Source organism: Camellia sinensis, chromosome 12, assembly GCF_055761805.1.
Source record: "Camellia sinensis isolate YWXY chromosome 12, ASM5576180v1, whole genome shotgun sequence".
Taxonomy (NCBI): Eukaryota; Viridiplantae; Streptophyta; class Magnoliopsida; order Ericales; family Theaceae; genus Camellia; species Camellia sinensis.
In genome coordinates, this window is record NC_138972.1 from 144,309,992 (window position 1) to 144,328,238 (window position 18,247).

At 36.9% G+C, this 18,247-nt stretch overlaps 1 protein-coding gene and 1 pseudogene across 1 annotated transcript; both read left to right on the plus strand.

Moving 5' to 3' along the window:
• The window catches only part of LOC114259704 (ABC transporter G family member 1-like), a 53,397-nt pseudogene extending 52,208 nt beyond the window's left edge, over window positions 1-1,189 (plus strand).
• An 11,605-nt stretch (window positions 1,190-12,794) lies between these two features.
• LOC114259670 (polyadenylate-binding protein 2) lies at window positions 12,795-17,703 on the plus strand. Its single transcript, XM_028199693.2, has 6 exons — window positions 12,795-12,956; window positions 13,068-13,170; window positions 13,981-14,051; window positions 16,721-16,912; window positions 17,060-17,190; window positions 17,355-17,703. Exons 1-6 carry the CDS (start codon window positions 12,909-12,911, stop codon window positions 17,401-17,403), a joined length of 594 nt encoding a protein of 197 aa, XP_028055494.1. The 5' UTR covers window positions 12,795-12,908; the 3' UTR covers window positions 17,404-17,703.
• Window positions 17,704-18,247: the final 544 nt, after the last annotated feature.

Sequence of the window (18,247 nt, forward strand, 5' to 3'; positions counted from 1 at the left end):
CGCAGTTAGCATCTCCTATTTGTGTGGTATCACCTATGGGGGTGATATGGTTTTGAAACAAGGGTGTCGGGGCTGTGAAGTGACTATTATAGATTGTGAACTGACTATTATAGATGGTTTTGAAACAAGGAGGTCGCCGATCGTCGACTTCCGTTTTCTTTTGTGTTGATGGACATGTCTGGGTTTAATGTGATTTTGGGTATGGATTGGTTATCATCATACCGGGCTATTATAGATTGTTACCGCCAGAGGGTTACTGTATGTCCTTGAGCGGAGATTATTTTCATTTCTTGGGAGATCTGGTTGGTAGAGTCTTACCACCGGTGTATGATCCGCGAGGGCAGAGTGAGTTTAGTTATCTTCTCGTTAGCTTTATGAGTAGTGAGTGTGAGGAGACCCGAACTGAGTTGCCAAGAGTGATTTGTGAGTACTCGGATGTATTTCCCGAGGATCTTATTAGTTTACCACCCCATCGAGAGATCGAGTTCTCCATTGACTTAGTGTCTAGCACGACACCGATTTCCATGGCACCGTATCGTTTTGCCCCAGCCGAGTTGAGTGAGTTGAAGATTCAACTCCAAGAGTTGCTAGATAAGGGTTTTATTCGCCCTAGTACTTCGCCTTTGGGAGCACCAACCCTCTTTGCTAAAAAGAAAGATGGGGCTTTGAGACTTTGCATTGATTATCGAAAATTGAACCGGGTTACGGTTAAGAATAAGTACCCTATGTCTCATATAGATGATCTGTTTGACCAGTTGAAAGGATCTCGTTGTTTCTCTAAGATAGACCTGAGATCGGATTACCACCAGTTGAGAGTGTCACGACCCAAACCCGCACCTATGGGTTTAGCACCGTAGCTGGCCAGTAATCCGTGATCACCGAAGGCCTGCTTAACAGTAACGACAGAAATGCAGAGTAAAGGGGTTGGCAGAAACCAAAACAGTAAATAAAAGATGTCCAATGAGCTGTAATAGTCTGAATGCAAAAAGACTTTTTATAAACATGTCACATTGACAACCAAAACATATATATATGCAACATATACACAAACATCCGTGTCAGGGATCAAATCCCTAACTATAACTGTACAGTCAAGTCTATAACATTTGTTACAAAACAGAGACAGAAGGGTGGAACTGAAACACCCCAGAGCAGCCCTAGCTTGAACAGACATGGAACCTCAAAGTGAGGCACAAAGGTTGGCTTGACAAAACAAGAGCTAACCTGACGCTCCTAGCTCCGGTCCGGTGCCTGGACACCTCCATATATATATATATATATAAACAGTGAACTAAAGCCCAGTGAATAACATATGCGTAAAAGGGTTAAGAATGAATGTTCTTTCAGTAATTAGAACAGTCAATTGCATCAGTGAATCAGTCATTTAGAACCATAATAGTCATATGTGGTACATCCATTACCAAAACAGTACAGTAGGTCTTAATAGACCAAACAGTCAGTTGATGGCCATCATAACAGTAAACAGTAATGGTTCCAAACATGGGAACCGACAGAGATCTCTGTGACAGTAAGTGTAATAGTACAGTAACAGTAAATTGTTATGGATGCCACGGATACAGTTTACAAGTAGGACAAACATTCATTCATTAAACAATAACGGTTCAATAAGCAGAATAGTTGATCATTCAGAAAATAATCATAATTGAACATATCTTTACAACATTATTATTCACAGAGCACTGGGCTAGAGACAAGCTAACGAGCGTCCTCGGATGTCAACCTTACAGTTGCAGAACGAATGCACACTCGGGATTAATAACTTAGCCCTTAACTATACAGGTGTGATTCTATAACATTATCCTCATTAAGATGCCTTAAACTTGGCCTATGAATACCTAGGATGGAATGAGGATTCAAAAATATACTTTAAAACACTTTTCAAATTTTTGCTGAAACAGGGGTCTTGCTCGAGCGTGGCTTTCTACGCTCGAGCAGACATGCAGACAAAGGAGCTTCACTCGAGTGTGACTTCCCTCGCTCGAGCAGACTGTAAACTCATGAAAAAGTACTGGATGCACGATTTTCACGCTCGACGTACGCTCGACCTCCGCTCGAGCGTGAGACTCAGGTCCTCACTCGAGCGTGAATTCTCTCGCTCGAGCGGACTGCAAAACATATGAACTTCTGGGCATATGCATTTCACGCTCGAGTGTGACTTCCTACGCTCGAGCGGAAGTGCATGTACTCATAGTGTACGCTCGAGCGTGAGGTCCTACGCTCGAGCGTGGATCCAAAATCTGAAATTTCCAAATTGATCCTCAAGCATGAAACTCGACTTTTAAAGCTTTAAATTCAATTCTTTTGGGCTAATTTTCTGGAAAACACTTGAAAACTCATAATACAACATGTTTCAAAGATCAATTTGTAAAATCAAAGCCCATAGGTAAGTCAATTGAACACAAATTCAAAGGAAACTTGAAGAACAATGCAAGAACATCACATGCAAGTGTTCTAATGGATTCCAATGTTCCAAAACATAACCAAATGCAAGTTTGAACTCCAAAACATGATGAATTGATGGACTACAACCCAAATGTAGACATGCATGTGGAAATTCTTATGAAAACAACCTCAAAATGCTAGAGTATGTGCATGCATGCATGGATTAGCTACTCAAATCAACTCTTTTACTCAATTCTTGACTCTAGTCACCAAATTTCCATGAATCATGCAAGAAACAATTTAAACACATGAATAAGAGGATGAACTCCTTACCTTAGGTCTTGAATTCAAGTATGGAAGCTCAATTATGCAAATTCCTTTCAATTCTCCTAACTCTCCAAGCCATTTTTGATGAATTCAAGTTTTCTCTCCTACTCTCCCTCTCTCACGGTTTGGTCTCAAGAAGATGAGCAAATGATGCCTCAAACATATGCAAGGGTGAGAGAAGTAGTGGCCTAGCATAAACCACTCAATGGCAAAATGGTAGTAAATGCAAACTAATGTAATTTAACTTTATTTAATCTAATTTAATCATTCCAAACCAAATTTTCATTAAACTTACCATAAAATCACGTAAATTCTAACTAGCATATAACACTAATCAATTTCTGCTTTGGCCGCCGATAAGGCCTTCAATTTGCGATTCGAAATTAGATCACGAACAAATCAGTCTATAGTCAAACAGATAGAAATGAAAATAAAAACAATACACTCATGTAATCAATCCATGATTTCATCATAATTAGTTACTTATCATGCTTAAACATAGATTAACACTAATCAGAGGTGAGGGTTGTCACAGAGGGTCAGGGAAGAGGATATCCCGAAGACGGCATTCCGTACGCAGTACGGCCATTATGAGTTTCTGGTAATGCCATTTGGGCTTACCAATGCACCGGTTGTGTTCATGGACTTAATGAACCGGATTTTCTGAGAGTTCTTAGATCGTTTCGTAGTCGTCTTTGTGGACGACATTCTAATTTATTCACCTTTTGAGGAGGAGCACAAGGAACACTTGTGAGTGGTGCTTAAATTGCTTAGAGCCCATAAGTTGTATGCTAAGTTTGGGAAGTGTGAGTTCTGGCTAAGAGAGGTCAAGCTCTTAGGCCATGTGGTATCCGGAGAAGAGGTGACTGTAGATTCATCCAAGATAGAGGCAGTGCAAGATTGGGTACAACCTAAGAATGTCTTCGAGATCCGTAGTTTCTTGGGGTTGGCCGGGTATTACCGTCGGTTTGTAAAGGATTTCTCCAAGCTAGCTTCGTCTTTGACTAGATTAACGCGGAAAGGAGTCAAATTTATGTGGAGTGAGACTTATGAAAAGTCGTTCCAGGAGCTTAAGGTTAGACTTACTACCGCTCCAATCTTGATTATTCTAGAGAGGGGTTTGGGCTATGCAGTGTATAATGATGCCTCACAAGAGGGTTTGGGTTGTGTATTGATGCAAGAGGGGAAAGTAGTAGCCTATGACTCACGTCAGTTAAAAACACACGAGAGGAACTACCCTACTCACAACCTAGAGTTAGCAGCTGTAATATTTGCCTTAGAGATTTGGAGGCACTATCTTTATAGTGAGAGATTCGAGGTGTTCTCGGATCACAAGAGTCTGAAGTATCTGTTTACACAGAAAGACTTGAATTTAAGGCAAAGAAAGTGGATGGAGTTCATTGAAGATTATGATTTCGAGTTGCACTATCATCCGGGGAAGGCTAATGTTGTGGCTGATGCCCTAAGTAGGAAGTCCATTAGGGATGTAACTTGTAATGCTATCCGAGAATGGGAGATGCTGGGTGTCCTTGGTGAGTTTGACTTGCATCTGGGTGAGTCTGTTGAATCTGCAAGCACAACCTACGCTTGTGAATAGAGTGTTAGAAGCACAGAAGAGTGACTTTGAGGTAGAATTCCTCCAAGAGAGGATCTCCAGTGGGAAGGTAGAGAAGGGTTTGACTGTGTATCTTGACCTGAGTGTGAGGTACCGAGACCGTTTGTTTGTGCCGGAGTCTTGCCGAGAGGAAGTACTCCGAGAGTTTCACCATTCATGCCTTGCGGTGCATCCGGGAGGCACAAAGATGTATCATGATTTGAGTCGCCAATTTTGGTGGAGGGGTATGAAGAAGGACGTGGCAGTGTTTGTGTCAAAATGCCTTACCTGTCAGCAAGTGAAGGTCAAGTATTAGAGGCCAGCGGGTTTGTTGCAACCCTTGCCTATAGCCGAGTGAAAATGGGAGCACGTCACGATAGATTTTGTCGTGGGTTTTTCGAGGACCCAACGGGATAGTGATGCCATATGGGTGGTAGTTGACTAGTTGACTAAGTTGGTGCACTTTATTCTTATGCGTGTAAGGGATTCGGTAGATTATCTTGCCGACTTGTATATTCGGGACATAGTAAGGTTGCACAGGGTCCCAATGTCGATTGTCTCAGATAGAGATTCACGTTTTACTACTAGGTTATGGCAGAGCTTGCAGAGTAACTTGGGCACTATATTGACCTTTAGCACGGCTTGCCATCCTCAGACTGACGGGCAGTCCGAGCGCACTATTCAAATCCTTGAGGATATGCTTCGAGGCTGTGTCCTTGACTTTAAGGGGTCGTGGAAGAGACACTTACCCTTAGTGGAATTTGCCTACAATAACAGTTTCCAATCGAGTATTGGCATGGAACCGTTTGAGACCTTGTATGGCCGACCGTGTAGATCTCTAGTGTGTTGGGCCGAGGTGGTTGATGCACCTTTGTTAAGTCCAGAGTTGGTTTGAGAAACAACGGAGAAAATGACACTTATTCGTAAGAGGCTAGTTACAGCCCAGAGTCGCCAAAAGAGTTATGCCGACCGTAGGAGGAGGCCTTTGTTGTTTGAGGTGGGTGATCACGTCTTTCTGAAAATATTACCTAGACGGGGTTTGATGAGATTTGGGAAGAGTGGAAAGTTGTCCCCTTAGTTTATTAGCCCTTTCGAGATCCTTGAGAGGATTGGGGAGATTGCCTACCGTTTAGCATTGTTGCTGCAACTGTCAGGAGTGCATGACGTGTTTCATGTTAGTATGCTTCGAAAATATGAGCCGAATTCATCACATGTATTGGATTAGACCAACTTAGAGGTAGATGAGAATGCTTCATATGAGAAGAGACCGGTGAGAGTCTTGGATAGACGGGACCAAGTCTTGCAAGATAAGACAATTCCCTTGGTCAAAGTATTGTGGAAACATCACGGAGTTGAGAAAGCCACTTGGGAACGTGAATTAGAAGTTCGAGAGAAATATCCGGACCTGTTTGTTAATGTTTGAGCATATGTTGGAAATATTGTTTTATTAATGAACTCTAAGAACATTGTATATGTTTTGGACTATGGAAGTATTGTAACTGTTGAATATGTCTCGAAAAGGCGAGTTTACTTTAACATTGTATATGTTGAATGTGTTTTAGAAATGCAAATATGTTATTAACATTGAATATGTTATGGAGATATGGAATATGTGTATTGAAATTAGTTGAATTTCGAAAGAATGCATGTTGATAATGTATATTAAGCTATATATTGTAAATTGTTCTCTTGAGAAGAGATGGAATGGCCGGTGGTGGGTCATGATGGTGAGTGTTGAATTATAATCATGTTGAGAATTGAACTATCACAATTTTGAAACTTGTATAAAATTTTGGGTACGAAATTCTTTAAGGGGGGGAGGTTATAGCGATCCAGGTTTTTTCCCGACTTTCACTGTGTCTGAACTCGAGTTTCGTGGTTGTATGTTGTTGTCTATATCTTGTTTCCACCCTCTTACTCTTTGAAATTGAGTTTTGGAATGTCTTGAGCGTGTTCAGAACAGGTGGGTTGCTAGTTGGTCTAGAACCTTGTTGCCTAGAATTTTGGTCTTCCGCTCGAGCAGGCCTTCTTGCGCTCAAGCGGGGTTTGCAATCATTCAGTACTTTGTGCGTCTACAAAAATACTGCAGAAGTGTTTTTAATGCTCGAGCGGAGTTCCTTACGCTTGAGCGGGTCTGAGCTCTAGCGGCCCCTCTAGCGTTCGAGCGACTGTCTGAAGTTTGTAAAATATTGGACGAGTATATTCTACGCTCGAGCATGTCTCATTGCGCTCGAGCGGGTAGTGTCTTACTGTTGTGTCTTGGCGCTCGAGCGGCCTTTATCGCGCTCGAGCGGGTGAAATTTTTGTGTCTGACGATCGAGCGTCAAACTCTCCGCTCGAGCGGACTACACGTATATCAGATCATTAAAGTGACATTTTAAATCGCTTTTTCTATCCTTTTTCTCTCTAAAACTTTTCAAAACCCTAAGTTGAGAGCCTCTCTCTCTAAAATACTCTATCTCTCTACATTTTGACCTAGATCTAGTGATCTTCTCAGCCTCCTTCATTTGATAAAAAGTTGGAGCATCGCAAGATCTACCTTTTGAACCGAATAGATTGGGGTTTCGACATCTTTGGAGTTTCTCTCTTGCTCAGCTTATCTTCTCTTCTTGAGGTAGGGATAATCTACTCATTACTATGAGCTTTAACATAAATATTGGTTTTTTTGTATAAATGATTGGTTTGGGTGAAGTTAGGGTTTTGAGTTTGAAATAGTAAAAGAGGAGTTTTCTATTTTTGGGTTCTATATGTATGTGAGGTCTTGGAAATGAGGTTGCTTGTGTATAATGGGTGAAATGTGGTCTTGAGTGCAATAGCACTAATTTGAATTAAATAACTATTTTGTATTAACAGTGAAATAAATGTGGAAATATGAAATTGGTTTGAGAATCATGAAATTAGAGGAAATTGTGAGTAGATGGTGTAGTTAGATCAATGAATCACTCAGCTATGGAAAATGTGATAAATTATCTATTGAGAAATCTATTTATCTGTTTAGATACATCTTTTTTGGGCTATCGGTGGAGGATAGCCATGAATGTTGTAGAAACTGCATGATGATTAGGTGAATTGGAACTAATCAATTGGATTATGTCATTGAATATGACGATTGGATATAAATATTGAATATGTGATTTAAATTGGTCATTGTATATGACGACGTGTTAAATACATTGTATATGTATTTTGTTTGGGGGAGATAGGGGATGTACTCCATTGTGTGGGAGGAGATAGGGGATGGACTCCATTGATAATTAAGTTGGCCGGAGTGTCCAGGGTGAAAGTCCCGAAATCCTATATATATTTGGGTGCCGGTTCCCTTGAACGTAGTTCCCTAAAATGGCAAGATAATGGAAGTGCACGAATGATGTTTATGATTGAAGTGTTGATAAATGAGTTGTAGTCTCGTCTTGAATTGTTTGAATAATATTGAGCTATGTCAATGAATTGATTTGGATACTCAAGGGAAAGTAGATTTATTATGATGTGAATGTTGGTTGGTTATGGAAATGGTGTAAGTTGGTTTACAAGTATTAAATATTTATCGGATGCTAATGTTTTAGTTAATTCTCATATACTGTTTAGCATATCTCTACTGGGCTTTGGCTCACCCTACTTGGGACACCATTTTTCAGGTACAGGGGACAAGCCGCCACCAAGGTCTTAGCGTGGGAGGTTTAGGAGTTGAAGGCTCCATGTTTTGTTATTTTGTTTGATGATTAAATGTAAATTCAAGCTGAGAGCTTTATACGTAAAGAGTTAAAACTCTTCTTTTGTTATAACCAAGTTATTACTTGGAAAGATGTAAGCCCATAAGACACTCATTTTGTTGCTAACATGTACTATCATTTGTAAAGAAGACTCTGATGAATGAAAATATAATATTTCTTCTATATTCATGAATTGTGTGAATGATTATCGCATGTCTTATTTTAAGGGCGTCACATTCACCATCATCAAGATTGTTGAGAAAGCGAAGCCAGTAGTTAGAGATCTCTTGTTTGTTTCTTGTAGGCAAACAAAACTAGTCATGGTGAATCGATATTCAACATAGTATCTAGGAAAGTATTCAGAAAATGACGTGTGGACTAAATTGATCTGGATGTAGTTCACAAAATTTATCTGGGTGGACTAATGTTTTTGTGCACACTATAAGTTTTTTTTTGGGTACGTTTTTTGATTTGACAATGTGTAAAAATTGTTTTGATAATGTTTACAAACTTACGACATTGTTAACCATTATCATTAATTTTTTTTTTTTTTTTGGTTTTTTGAAGTGAGGATAATTGTTAGATTGGTGTGACCAGTAAAAATGTGCCTATAGTAAGTAGTTTAAACTATGTTATATTACTTAGGAAAGTAATTTATAAATAAAAGTCTACACGAAAAATATAAGAGAAATTACAAATTAGTACATACAATAAAAAAAAATTATAAACCTATGGGAAGTATTTAATTTTTGGATTAGGTTTGGGATAATGAATTTTAGCCCAATTCAACCCACCCGTTATAAAATATTATTTTAAATTTTATATTATTTAGTTACAAAATAAATTTAAAAAAAAAAGAAGATAAAAAAAAGTATATATATATATTTAAAGTTTAAATTTAAAAAATTTTAAAAAATTATATATTTATTTTACAAATGAATTTTATTAATGTTTTAAATTCAAATAATTATTAAAAAAATTTAATAACTTTCAAGATAAAAAAAATAAATTATATTTATTGAAATTTAGATATTTCTTTAAGAAGAAAGATGTCATCTAGATTTTAGACTGGAGGGTGCTGCTTGGGCCTGTGAGGCCTACCACGGGTTTCGCTTTGATGATTTAAACCGTTTATTTTGTCAGACATTTCGTATATTTCGTTCACAAAAAAATTAAGTCAATCCGATAATTGTAACTTGTTCGATTTTTTACTTAAAAATAGACAATAATTGTGTTTATAAAAATAAAGCAAATATTTTTTTAGTGACAAATGTAATAAATTAAATAAGTTATAGTTATCAGATAGACCTTATTTTTTTTGTAGACGAAATACATGAAGTATCTGACAAATTAAACGGTTCGAATTATCGAAACAAGACTTGTGATAGATCTTACGGGTCCAAACAACACCTCCAATCCAAAATATGAAGAAAGGATTCTCCTCATTTCTTTAAAGCAAGCCTTTAGGGTATCTCCATCGGTTCACCAAATATGTCATCAAATTTGAGTAAAAAAAACATGAATTCCTTTATCTGATATTAGCCACTCCAACAGTGAATCTATAGTTGTCATCAAAACACAAGTCGGCTGGGGGGATGATCAGCCGGACGTTCGACCGGTCGACCAACAACTATACTCCAGCATAGCAAGTGCACTGCTTGATCACGAGTCAGTGAGGCTTCGTTATGAAAAGCAAAGGATTCTTTCTCTGAAAATAGAGAGAGAAAGTGTGAGAAAGTCATGGAAAAAGTGAGTCTTTTGTTTTCTCTGGGTCGTGTTTTGATCATGGAGGTCACAGAGGTATATAATGAGAGATAGAGCTTATTGATTTTGCTCTGAGTTTTCTAGTTTTTGGGTTCAAGAAAGCTTTGTTTCACCATGGAGCTTAAAGCTGGTCTTTTTGTTTTTAGCTACAATCATATATCATCTCATGTGCTCTCTCTCTCTCTCTCTCTTTCTGTCTCTGTCTCTCTCTATATATAAGTGGGTTTTGGTTTTTCGTGGCATGAATTGTGTATTTGTTTTTGAACAAAGAAACCATTAAAGAGAGCGCTAATGGAGGATTGTGGTGGCTCTTTACCATCACTAACAGACAAATACAGAAGACCCACTTCGTCAACTTTCAGTTCTCCAAGACTGTTCACTAGTTCACTAGACTATAACAAATTGATCATATAAGGCTTTCTTTTGGATTTGCTGAGTATATTATCTGATTTGCATATATGTATTGATCAAATTTCTTTTTTGTATTGGAGAATCTAGTTTTTATTGTTTGTGAAAGTCCTCTTTAAATCAAAATGCCTCATTGGAAGTTGCCCCAAATCATGATTTTTTGAACCAACAAAGAAGGCAGATAAAAAAAAAAGATGCATAAGTGGTCATTCGGGGTCAAGTGGGAGGTCGACCGGTCAATGTAAATTTTTCACAAATTTTATCTTTAGGTGGTCATCTGGAGGGACATCCCGCCGGTCGTCTGGTGGGTCAACACTTAATAGCTATGCATAGTAAATTGCTGAAAGGTGCAAGACATCCTCAGTTTGGTGAAAGATTTGAGATGTTCTCAATTTGATACAGCTTTGATAAAACCATTGGAGATCAAAAAAGTGTATTTTTTTACCAAATTTAAATTTGGTAATGGATTTAGATAACGTTGAAGATGGCCTTATGAGTAGTGCGTGATGTTAAGTTAGGTTAAACTTAAAATGATACATATATTCTTATTATATGGTATAAATTCATATGAACCTAACTCGACTTAGACTGATTTTTGTCTAGTCTTAGTTGAACATGTTTTTAGAAAGAAAAAAAAAATTTGAGACAAAATGAGGCTTGTAAATTAGAAAGATTATTAATTGGTTTTGGGTACTACGTAGTCATACCTCATACCAATCATAATTCACTATACTTCTTCATATTTTACAATCACCCAACACAAATTTATAACAATTCCACTAGGTAGCTCGAATGGCTCGAATTCCAAGATGACGTCGTTTTGGCCATTTTTTTTTTCTTTTCCTCTCTTTTCTCTTTGAAATAGAGAGACCAGAGAAGAAAGAGAGAAGAAGGAGGAATAGAGAAGAAAGAGAGAAGAAGAGAGAAGAAGGAGGAATAGAGAATGAGGGGGAACAGAGGGAGCCAGAACTCCCTTCACCTACCGGCGTTGCCATCACCGTCGTAAGCCCTTTTACCTATCGACGCCGCCATCGACCCTCCTCTGTGTGTATACACAGATCTGTGCTCTCCCTTCACCCACCGGCGTCACCATCACCGTCGCAAACCCCCCCATCCACTTGCGCCACCACGACTCTCTGCTGTGTATGTATACACATAGATTTGTGTATAAATCTTTCTATCTATTCCCCCTTTCTTCTTTTCTCTTTTTCCTCCTCTCATTTTCTTCTTCTCTCTTCTTCCTCCTTTGCTTTTCTCCTTCTTCGGCCATTAAAATAGGAATTAGGGATGTTGTCGCGCATCCCGCGCAGCAGCATCTATTGTACAACCAAATGGGCCCATTTTGGGGCCTATTTTGATAATCTGAATCGTTCACATTTTAGAATACATCAAGTAGAATATGCCAGCAAAAAATCAAATTAATCGAATATCATTTAACTATTCATCTACACACATTTTAATACTTTAAATCACAATTATTATTTATTTTTGTAGATACAAATGTGAGTGAATGAATAGATAAACGATGTTCGATTAATTTGATTTTTTACAGATATGTTCTACTTTATATATTCTAAAATGTAAATAGTTCAAATTATCAAAATAAACTCCGAAATGAACCTATTTGACCGCACATCAGATGCTGCTGTTCGTCCCGCGCAACATCATCTACAACTCCATTAAAATATTACTTTACGGTACTCCAAGGCCCCGTTTGTTTGGAGAGTTAGGGGAGGGATTGGGATTGATAGTGAGGTAGGACCCACTAACATTGTGTTTGTTTTGAGAGATGGAGAGAGAATTGATAGTGAGCTTCGGATTCGGATGGACCTCCCCAAGGGGGTTTAGATGGGCTTCCAGGACTTGGTATTAGAAAAATAGTCCGCCGGATTAGAAATTTTTTATTTTTATTTATTTTTTATATTTATTTTTTGCATATTGGGTATTTTTTTTTAACATTAATGTTTAATTTTTTATATTTTTTGTTAAGTAAAAATTATTATTTTATTTGTTTTATTTTTTTTTCTAGAAATTTTTTATTTATTTAAATTTTTTTACATATTGGGCATTTTTTTAAAAATGTTAATGTTTAATATTTTTTTATTATTTTATATTTATTTTATATAAAAATAATTTAACAATCTCTACATTAACAACTGTCATCAAAATAAACACAATTTCATTTGATCCTCTCACTATGAATTTTCTTTATTCTATCTCTGAAAACAAATGGATAAAAGGCAAACTAAGAGTATGTTTGGTTTGTGTTTGAGAGATGTGTTTTAGAGATAAAAAGTATAAAAAGTTGTTTGGTTTGGTTTTTTTTAAAAGATGTTTTGGAAAATTATTTTGAGAGATAGTTTTGGAAAAAGTGATTGATTTGATGTGTGTGAGAGAGAGATTTGTTTGGAAAACTTGTTTGGTTTACAAGTTTTGAGAAATTTTTTTAAAAAAATTTGTTTGGTTTGATTACTTTTAAAAACTTATTTGTAGAGAAAATTTCTCAAAAATTTTTCAAAAATACAAACCAAACGAACCCTAATAACTTCTCTGTAAATTGACTGAAGTAGCCCCGTAGATCATGAGTTGGCAGTGTGTGATTGGCAGCTGATTAATACGGTTCATAGATGGCAGTCCCTATTTATACACACAAGACACAGGACATAACAGAGCGGTAGAGAGAGAGAGAGAGACAGAAAGAGATGGAAGGCGATGTCGACATGGCCGGGGCTGAAGATGGAGCTGTCATGGTTCTCTCTCTCTCTGCCTCTCTCTCTTTCTTATTTTTCTCTTCATTTAGTTACTCAATATTATTTTTTTTTTTTGAAACCCTAATTTTTTATTTGTTTATCTGTTGGTAGGAGCTGGACAGCATGAAGAAGAGGTTGAAAGAGATGGAGGACGAAGCCGCCGCTCTTCGTGAAATGCAGGCCAAGGTCGAGAAAGAAATGGGTGCCGTACAAGGTCCTTTCTCTCTCTGTCTCTCTCCTCACTTCTTCTAGGGTTTTGCATTACTTTTCTTCTTTTTATCTGTTGATTTCATTGTAAATTTTGTTGTTTATATATGTATGTATGTATGTGTGGCTCTGCGCCTATCTTGTTGTGTTTCAGACGAGATCAAGGTGTACATTTGTTTTGCTAAAGGTATAATGTCACTTTGGTCCTATCAAACTATGACAATTGTGTCACTTTGTTCACGAACTATCAATTTTAGGAATTAAACCTAAAACTATTGAAATTGTTTCACTTTGTCCTAAAACTATTACAAATTTTTAATGAAAAATTGCACTTTGCCTCTCAAACTATCACATTACATTAACAATTAACAGCTAAAACTATTGAAACTAATTAACTTTGCTCAAAATCATTTGCCATGCCACGTTACAATGTTATTTCACTTTACAATTTCTTATGGAATACGTCGTAAATTGTCCACAGGTGATAGTGTAAGGGGTATTGGAGAGAAAAGGGAGCCCTTCTCTTGCCAAATCCATGCCAACTGTAAGGGGAGGGTAGTACTAGTAATGCTATAATCGGGGCCATGTGTTGTTAATTGATTTCATTTTGAACTTCCAAATAATTTCATCTTCTCTATTTATCTTTATTCTTTCAAGCTTTTGTAGGTCGTCTTGCTTTTCTCTCTATTGATTCTATTTTTCTCTTAAACTTGGTAATTCTCTTTATGTAATGGTGATGATGATAATATTGAGTAAAATTTACATATATCTATTTTTCTTCGTGTCATTCACTTATTTCCTTCTGTATACCAATCAGATCCTGCTGCAGCAGCTGCAAGTCAGGCAAATAGGGAGGAAGTAGATTCTCGTTCAGTGTTTGTTGGGAATGTGAGGCCTCTTTCTACATTAAGTTTATGGTTGCCTTTCTTGAGTTCTTTCCTATTAAATAACATATACTTGTATGTTAATTTTTGGGATGGATTGTTAAGTCCATGTTCCATTTTGTTCACTACATTTGAAGGATGTCGTCTTCAGTTTTTCTTACTGGTAGAATCTACCATGTCTAATATCATTTTGAATTAAACTATACTATACATGTCTACCTCTAGGTTACCTTTGATATCATGTTTATTAGATTACACTATCGATCTGTGTTACAAGGACTTGAGAATGAGTATGGGTGTGAGTGTGTGTTTAGCTGTGGAATCCTAAATCTTAGGATATAAAGATATGTTTCCAAAATTTAGGTACGTACATGTTTGTGAAAGCATCTTGAACATTTAAATATATAATAGTATTTTGTATAATGTGCTAACATAAGATATTATTTAGGAATGCACTTTAACTTAAAAGGGGTTTTGGGAAAAAATAGTTTTCTATCTCCCTTTCATTTGAGAGGCTAGAAATTTGTCTTTGCTATTAAATGCTAGTTTCTTCTTCTTCAAAAACTGTAAAAATTAGAGGATAGAAGTGTCTAATTTGGGTACGGGGTTGACATATCTCTTACCCTTCGCCATTGCAATGGACATGAGTACGCTTGTGGTAATAGAGGATTCGATGTGCCACGGCTAATAATACATGTGGTTCCTATTTAGCAACTCATTAGTTGCGGCATTGTGCACCTGTAGTGTTGTGTCATGTCCCCAGTCCTTGTATAGTCGAGTCAGTATGCAAACTTAGGGAGCTGGGGTGGTTTGATGCTCCCTCCCCCTCCCACCTTCTTTACCTACTGTTGCTTTCTTCTTTCCTTCTGACTCCCAAGATCTAAACTGCTGACTTCACCTTGGCATGTATGTGGTGCTAAAAAGAGAAACTTCGAACATCATACTGGATCTACTTGTCCAGTAATTGATTTTATTCAGTTATGATGGTCTCTTTGGTGTTCATGTGTTTTTCCTGATCTTGAGATATATATCCCCACACACTTTTTTTGCCTTGTGATTTCTGCATTTTGTACAAATATGGGGGTTGTTGATCAACATTTCATGTTAACAGATGATTAATGATATGCGGGAGTTTTTCAGTTCTAGAATTTTTGTTTGACTTCATCTTTGACTGCAATCGCAGGGTCATGCCTCATTCTTCGAGTTCTCTGATTAACTAATGTTGGGATGTGAAGTCATTTTGATATTAATTATTCTTGCACTAGAAAATGACGAGAAAAATAAATTTGTAGTAGCCTGGAAGAATTTAACAAAAAGAGAATAGAGAGAAACAGGGAAAGAGGTGGATGGAGAGAATAAAATAAGAGAAGAATATAAATAGAATGATTGGATGAATGTTCAAAAATTGAAAAAAAAAAAGAAGTGGAAATAATAAAAAAATCCAGTGGAAGCCAAAATCGCTCCTGTAAGAAAAATAACGGAGCATCTTTGTTTTTTTTGGTTTTGGGTGGGGGGGGGGGAGGAGTGTGTGGAGACCAAATGATGAGTTTCTGACTCAAGTTGGAAGAGCAGAACGGACAGACTCAACCAGGTTGGATTAGTAATGTGCTTCGAAGTGTGAGATCGGCCATGGTTCTGTAATGTGTTAATTGCCAAGTCAGAGTGCTGCTGTTGGTGGTGGTTAACGCTTCAAGGATATCTAGATACTGTGCTGTTTATGGTGAGGGGTCTTTGATCTCTCTCTGTTTCTCTCCCTTTTTATAATATTTTATTTGCACAGTAGGGATATACAGGGAACTTTGATTAATTGTTATAATTTTTTTTGTTTGTCGTGTTTTTCTCAGATTATGAACATTAAATGCACATTACTATTACTGCACTGACCCTGGCCATATGAAATTTCAACACCTTATTTCTTTAATTTTTTCTGTTATTTGTATAAGGATTGTTGAAGACTCATAGGGTCTGCAGGAGGCATTTAAATGCTAGAGATGTACTCGTAACATGGCTGTTTTTCACCTTTGTTATGGTTTATGGTTTGCAAAGGGGGTTGACCCTAGATGGGATAAGTGAAGTTGTTTTATTGTTAAAATTGGAGAAACGTTCTGTTGGGATGACATGGATATTCATCACTCTGACACAAGTTCGTGCATTGTGCATTTACCTTCCTCAAAACTGAAACTGAGAACCTCTTTTTCTTCTCCCTTGGTTGTGCTGTAACTTGCCTGCTCAACCCATAAAAATCTGATTTGGACTGAAGGATGTTGACATGAGATTGCAGGCAGTGTAGTTGAAAAATAGCTTACATTGCCCCCACGTCTTGTGCAGAGAATCAATGATCATATCTGATTGGTTATTTCTGTTCCATAATTTGCTGCTTGTGGAAATTGCTATCTCAGAGCAATTTATCATGCTATCGGATTTATTAATACTCTATATTTTGTCAAGTATGCTTTGTTGCTTGGTTTTTTCAATTGGTGGCGGAAACTCAGTATATACTCTATATATAGTAGTTATTTCCTTTTGTTATTTGACTTGGCTCTTCCTACCAAAGTTGCTCCCCCTGGTAATGATATATGACTTTGTTATAACGCTTGCTCAATTCATTGTTATCTTATCATGATTGATTTCTTTTTGAGGACAAAACTGACGGGGCTAAAACTTGCTGTAAAGGTGGATTATTCATGTACCCCTGAGGAAGTGCAGCAGCATTTTCAGTCTTGTGGAACAGTTAACAGAGTCACTATTCGGACCAACAAGTATGGCCAACCAAAGGGGTATGCCTATGTGGAATTCCTTGAAACAGAAGCTGTTCAGGAGGCTCTGCTTCTGAATGAATCTGAACTTCATGGCCGCCAATTGAAGGTCAAAAAATACAATTTCAACATATTATAGCAGATTTTACTAAGAACTCTGCAAACTTGAAATGTTGAAAGACTTTAGTTGAGTAATCTTTTATTCTATTTCTTTTTCCTTTTTTAACAATGCAGTTTTTTGCTAATATTATCTCAGGTATCAGCCAAGCGTACTAATGTCCCTGGGATGAAGCAGTTCCGTCCACGGCGTCCCAACAACCCTTATATGGGTTTCCGATCGAGGAGTGCATATGTGCCACCTTATTTCTACAATCCATATGGATATGGGTATGTTTCTTTGTTGTTGTCTTCTTGAATTTATTTTGTATCGACTTTGCTCCGCCAACCAATTCTTGCCTTGTCCCTGTTTTGTTTACAACTGAAACTTAAGGTTTGTTTTAGAGAAAAATACTGTTAGTTAATTTGGTCTTTGTTTACGTTGTCTGTTGCAGGAAGGTTCCTAGATTCAGAATGCCTATGCGTTATAGCCCTTACTACTGAAACTTGAGGTTTGCTTGAGACAAGAATACTCAGTTTATAGAAAAATTACATTCTTAGTGTTCTCTTCTCTCTCCTTAACATATGCAGGATGATCTTTTGCGTAAGATTATAATCTTTTGAAGTCTTGGGTCATGAGTAGACTCGCTTGACAATGAGCACTTAGTTGAGGGTGATGGTCATTGTAATTATGATGGTTGATCCTACCGCGATGTTGAGTCCTTTTTAATTTTTTTTTAAATTTTTATGACAAATTGGATTGTATGGTGAGCTCTTATTGCATGACTCTCTTTTTGCATCAAATTGACTCCTAGTATTTGCTCCTAACTAGGGTTGCAAATGAGCCGAGTTGAGCCGAGTTGAGTTTTAGTATGTTTAAGTTTGTTTATTAAGAGTTTAACGCACTTGAGCTTGAGCTCAGTAAAAATTTAACGAACCGAGCTCGAGTAAAGTTGGCTTAGACTTGACTCAAGCTCAAGCTTCTTCAGGAGCCAAAAAAATTATAAATTCATATTTGCGTATGAGATTAAAATTACAATTATATATACGATATATATAAAAATATTAAAAAAAAAGTCTATTTTATCAAAATAATAATATCTACTACTATTATTATATAAATGTATTATCTATAGTTAGTTATCATTTATATTTATATTTTTTAAATATATAAATAACATATTTATCTTATTTTTATACATATTTTTATATTATTTAATATATAAATAATAAATATTAAACGAGCTACCCAACGAGTTGAGTTTACGAGTTAAGTTTTAAAATGTTTGGGTTTGTTTATTAAAAATTTAACAAGCTTGAGTTAGAGTTTAAACTCAAATGCAAAAAA

What these genes read in the sequence shown, in the direction of transcription:
- LOC114259670 (XM_028199693.2), top strand. Translation starts at nt 12,909, where the DNA reads ATGGAAGGCGATGTCGACATGGCCGGGGCTGAAGATGGAGCTGTCATG. An exon ending in CTGAAGATGGAGCTGTCATG is followed by an intron (nt 12,957 to 13,067) that starts GTTCTCTCTCTC and finishes ATCTGTTGGTAG; the next exon opens with GAGCTGGACAGCATGAAGAA. An exon ending in AGAAATGGGTGCCGTACAAG is followed by an intron (nt 13,171 to 13,980) that starts GTCCTTTCTCTC and finishes TATACCAATCAG; the next exon opens with ATCCTGCTGCAGCAGCTGCA.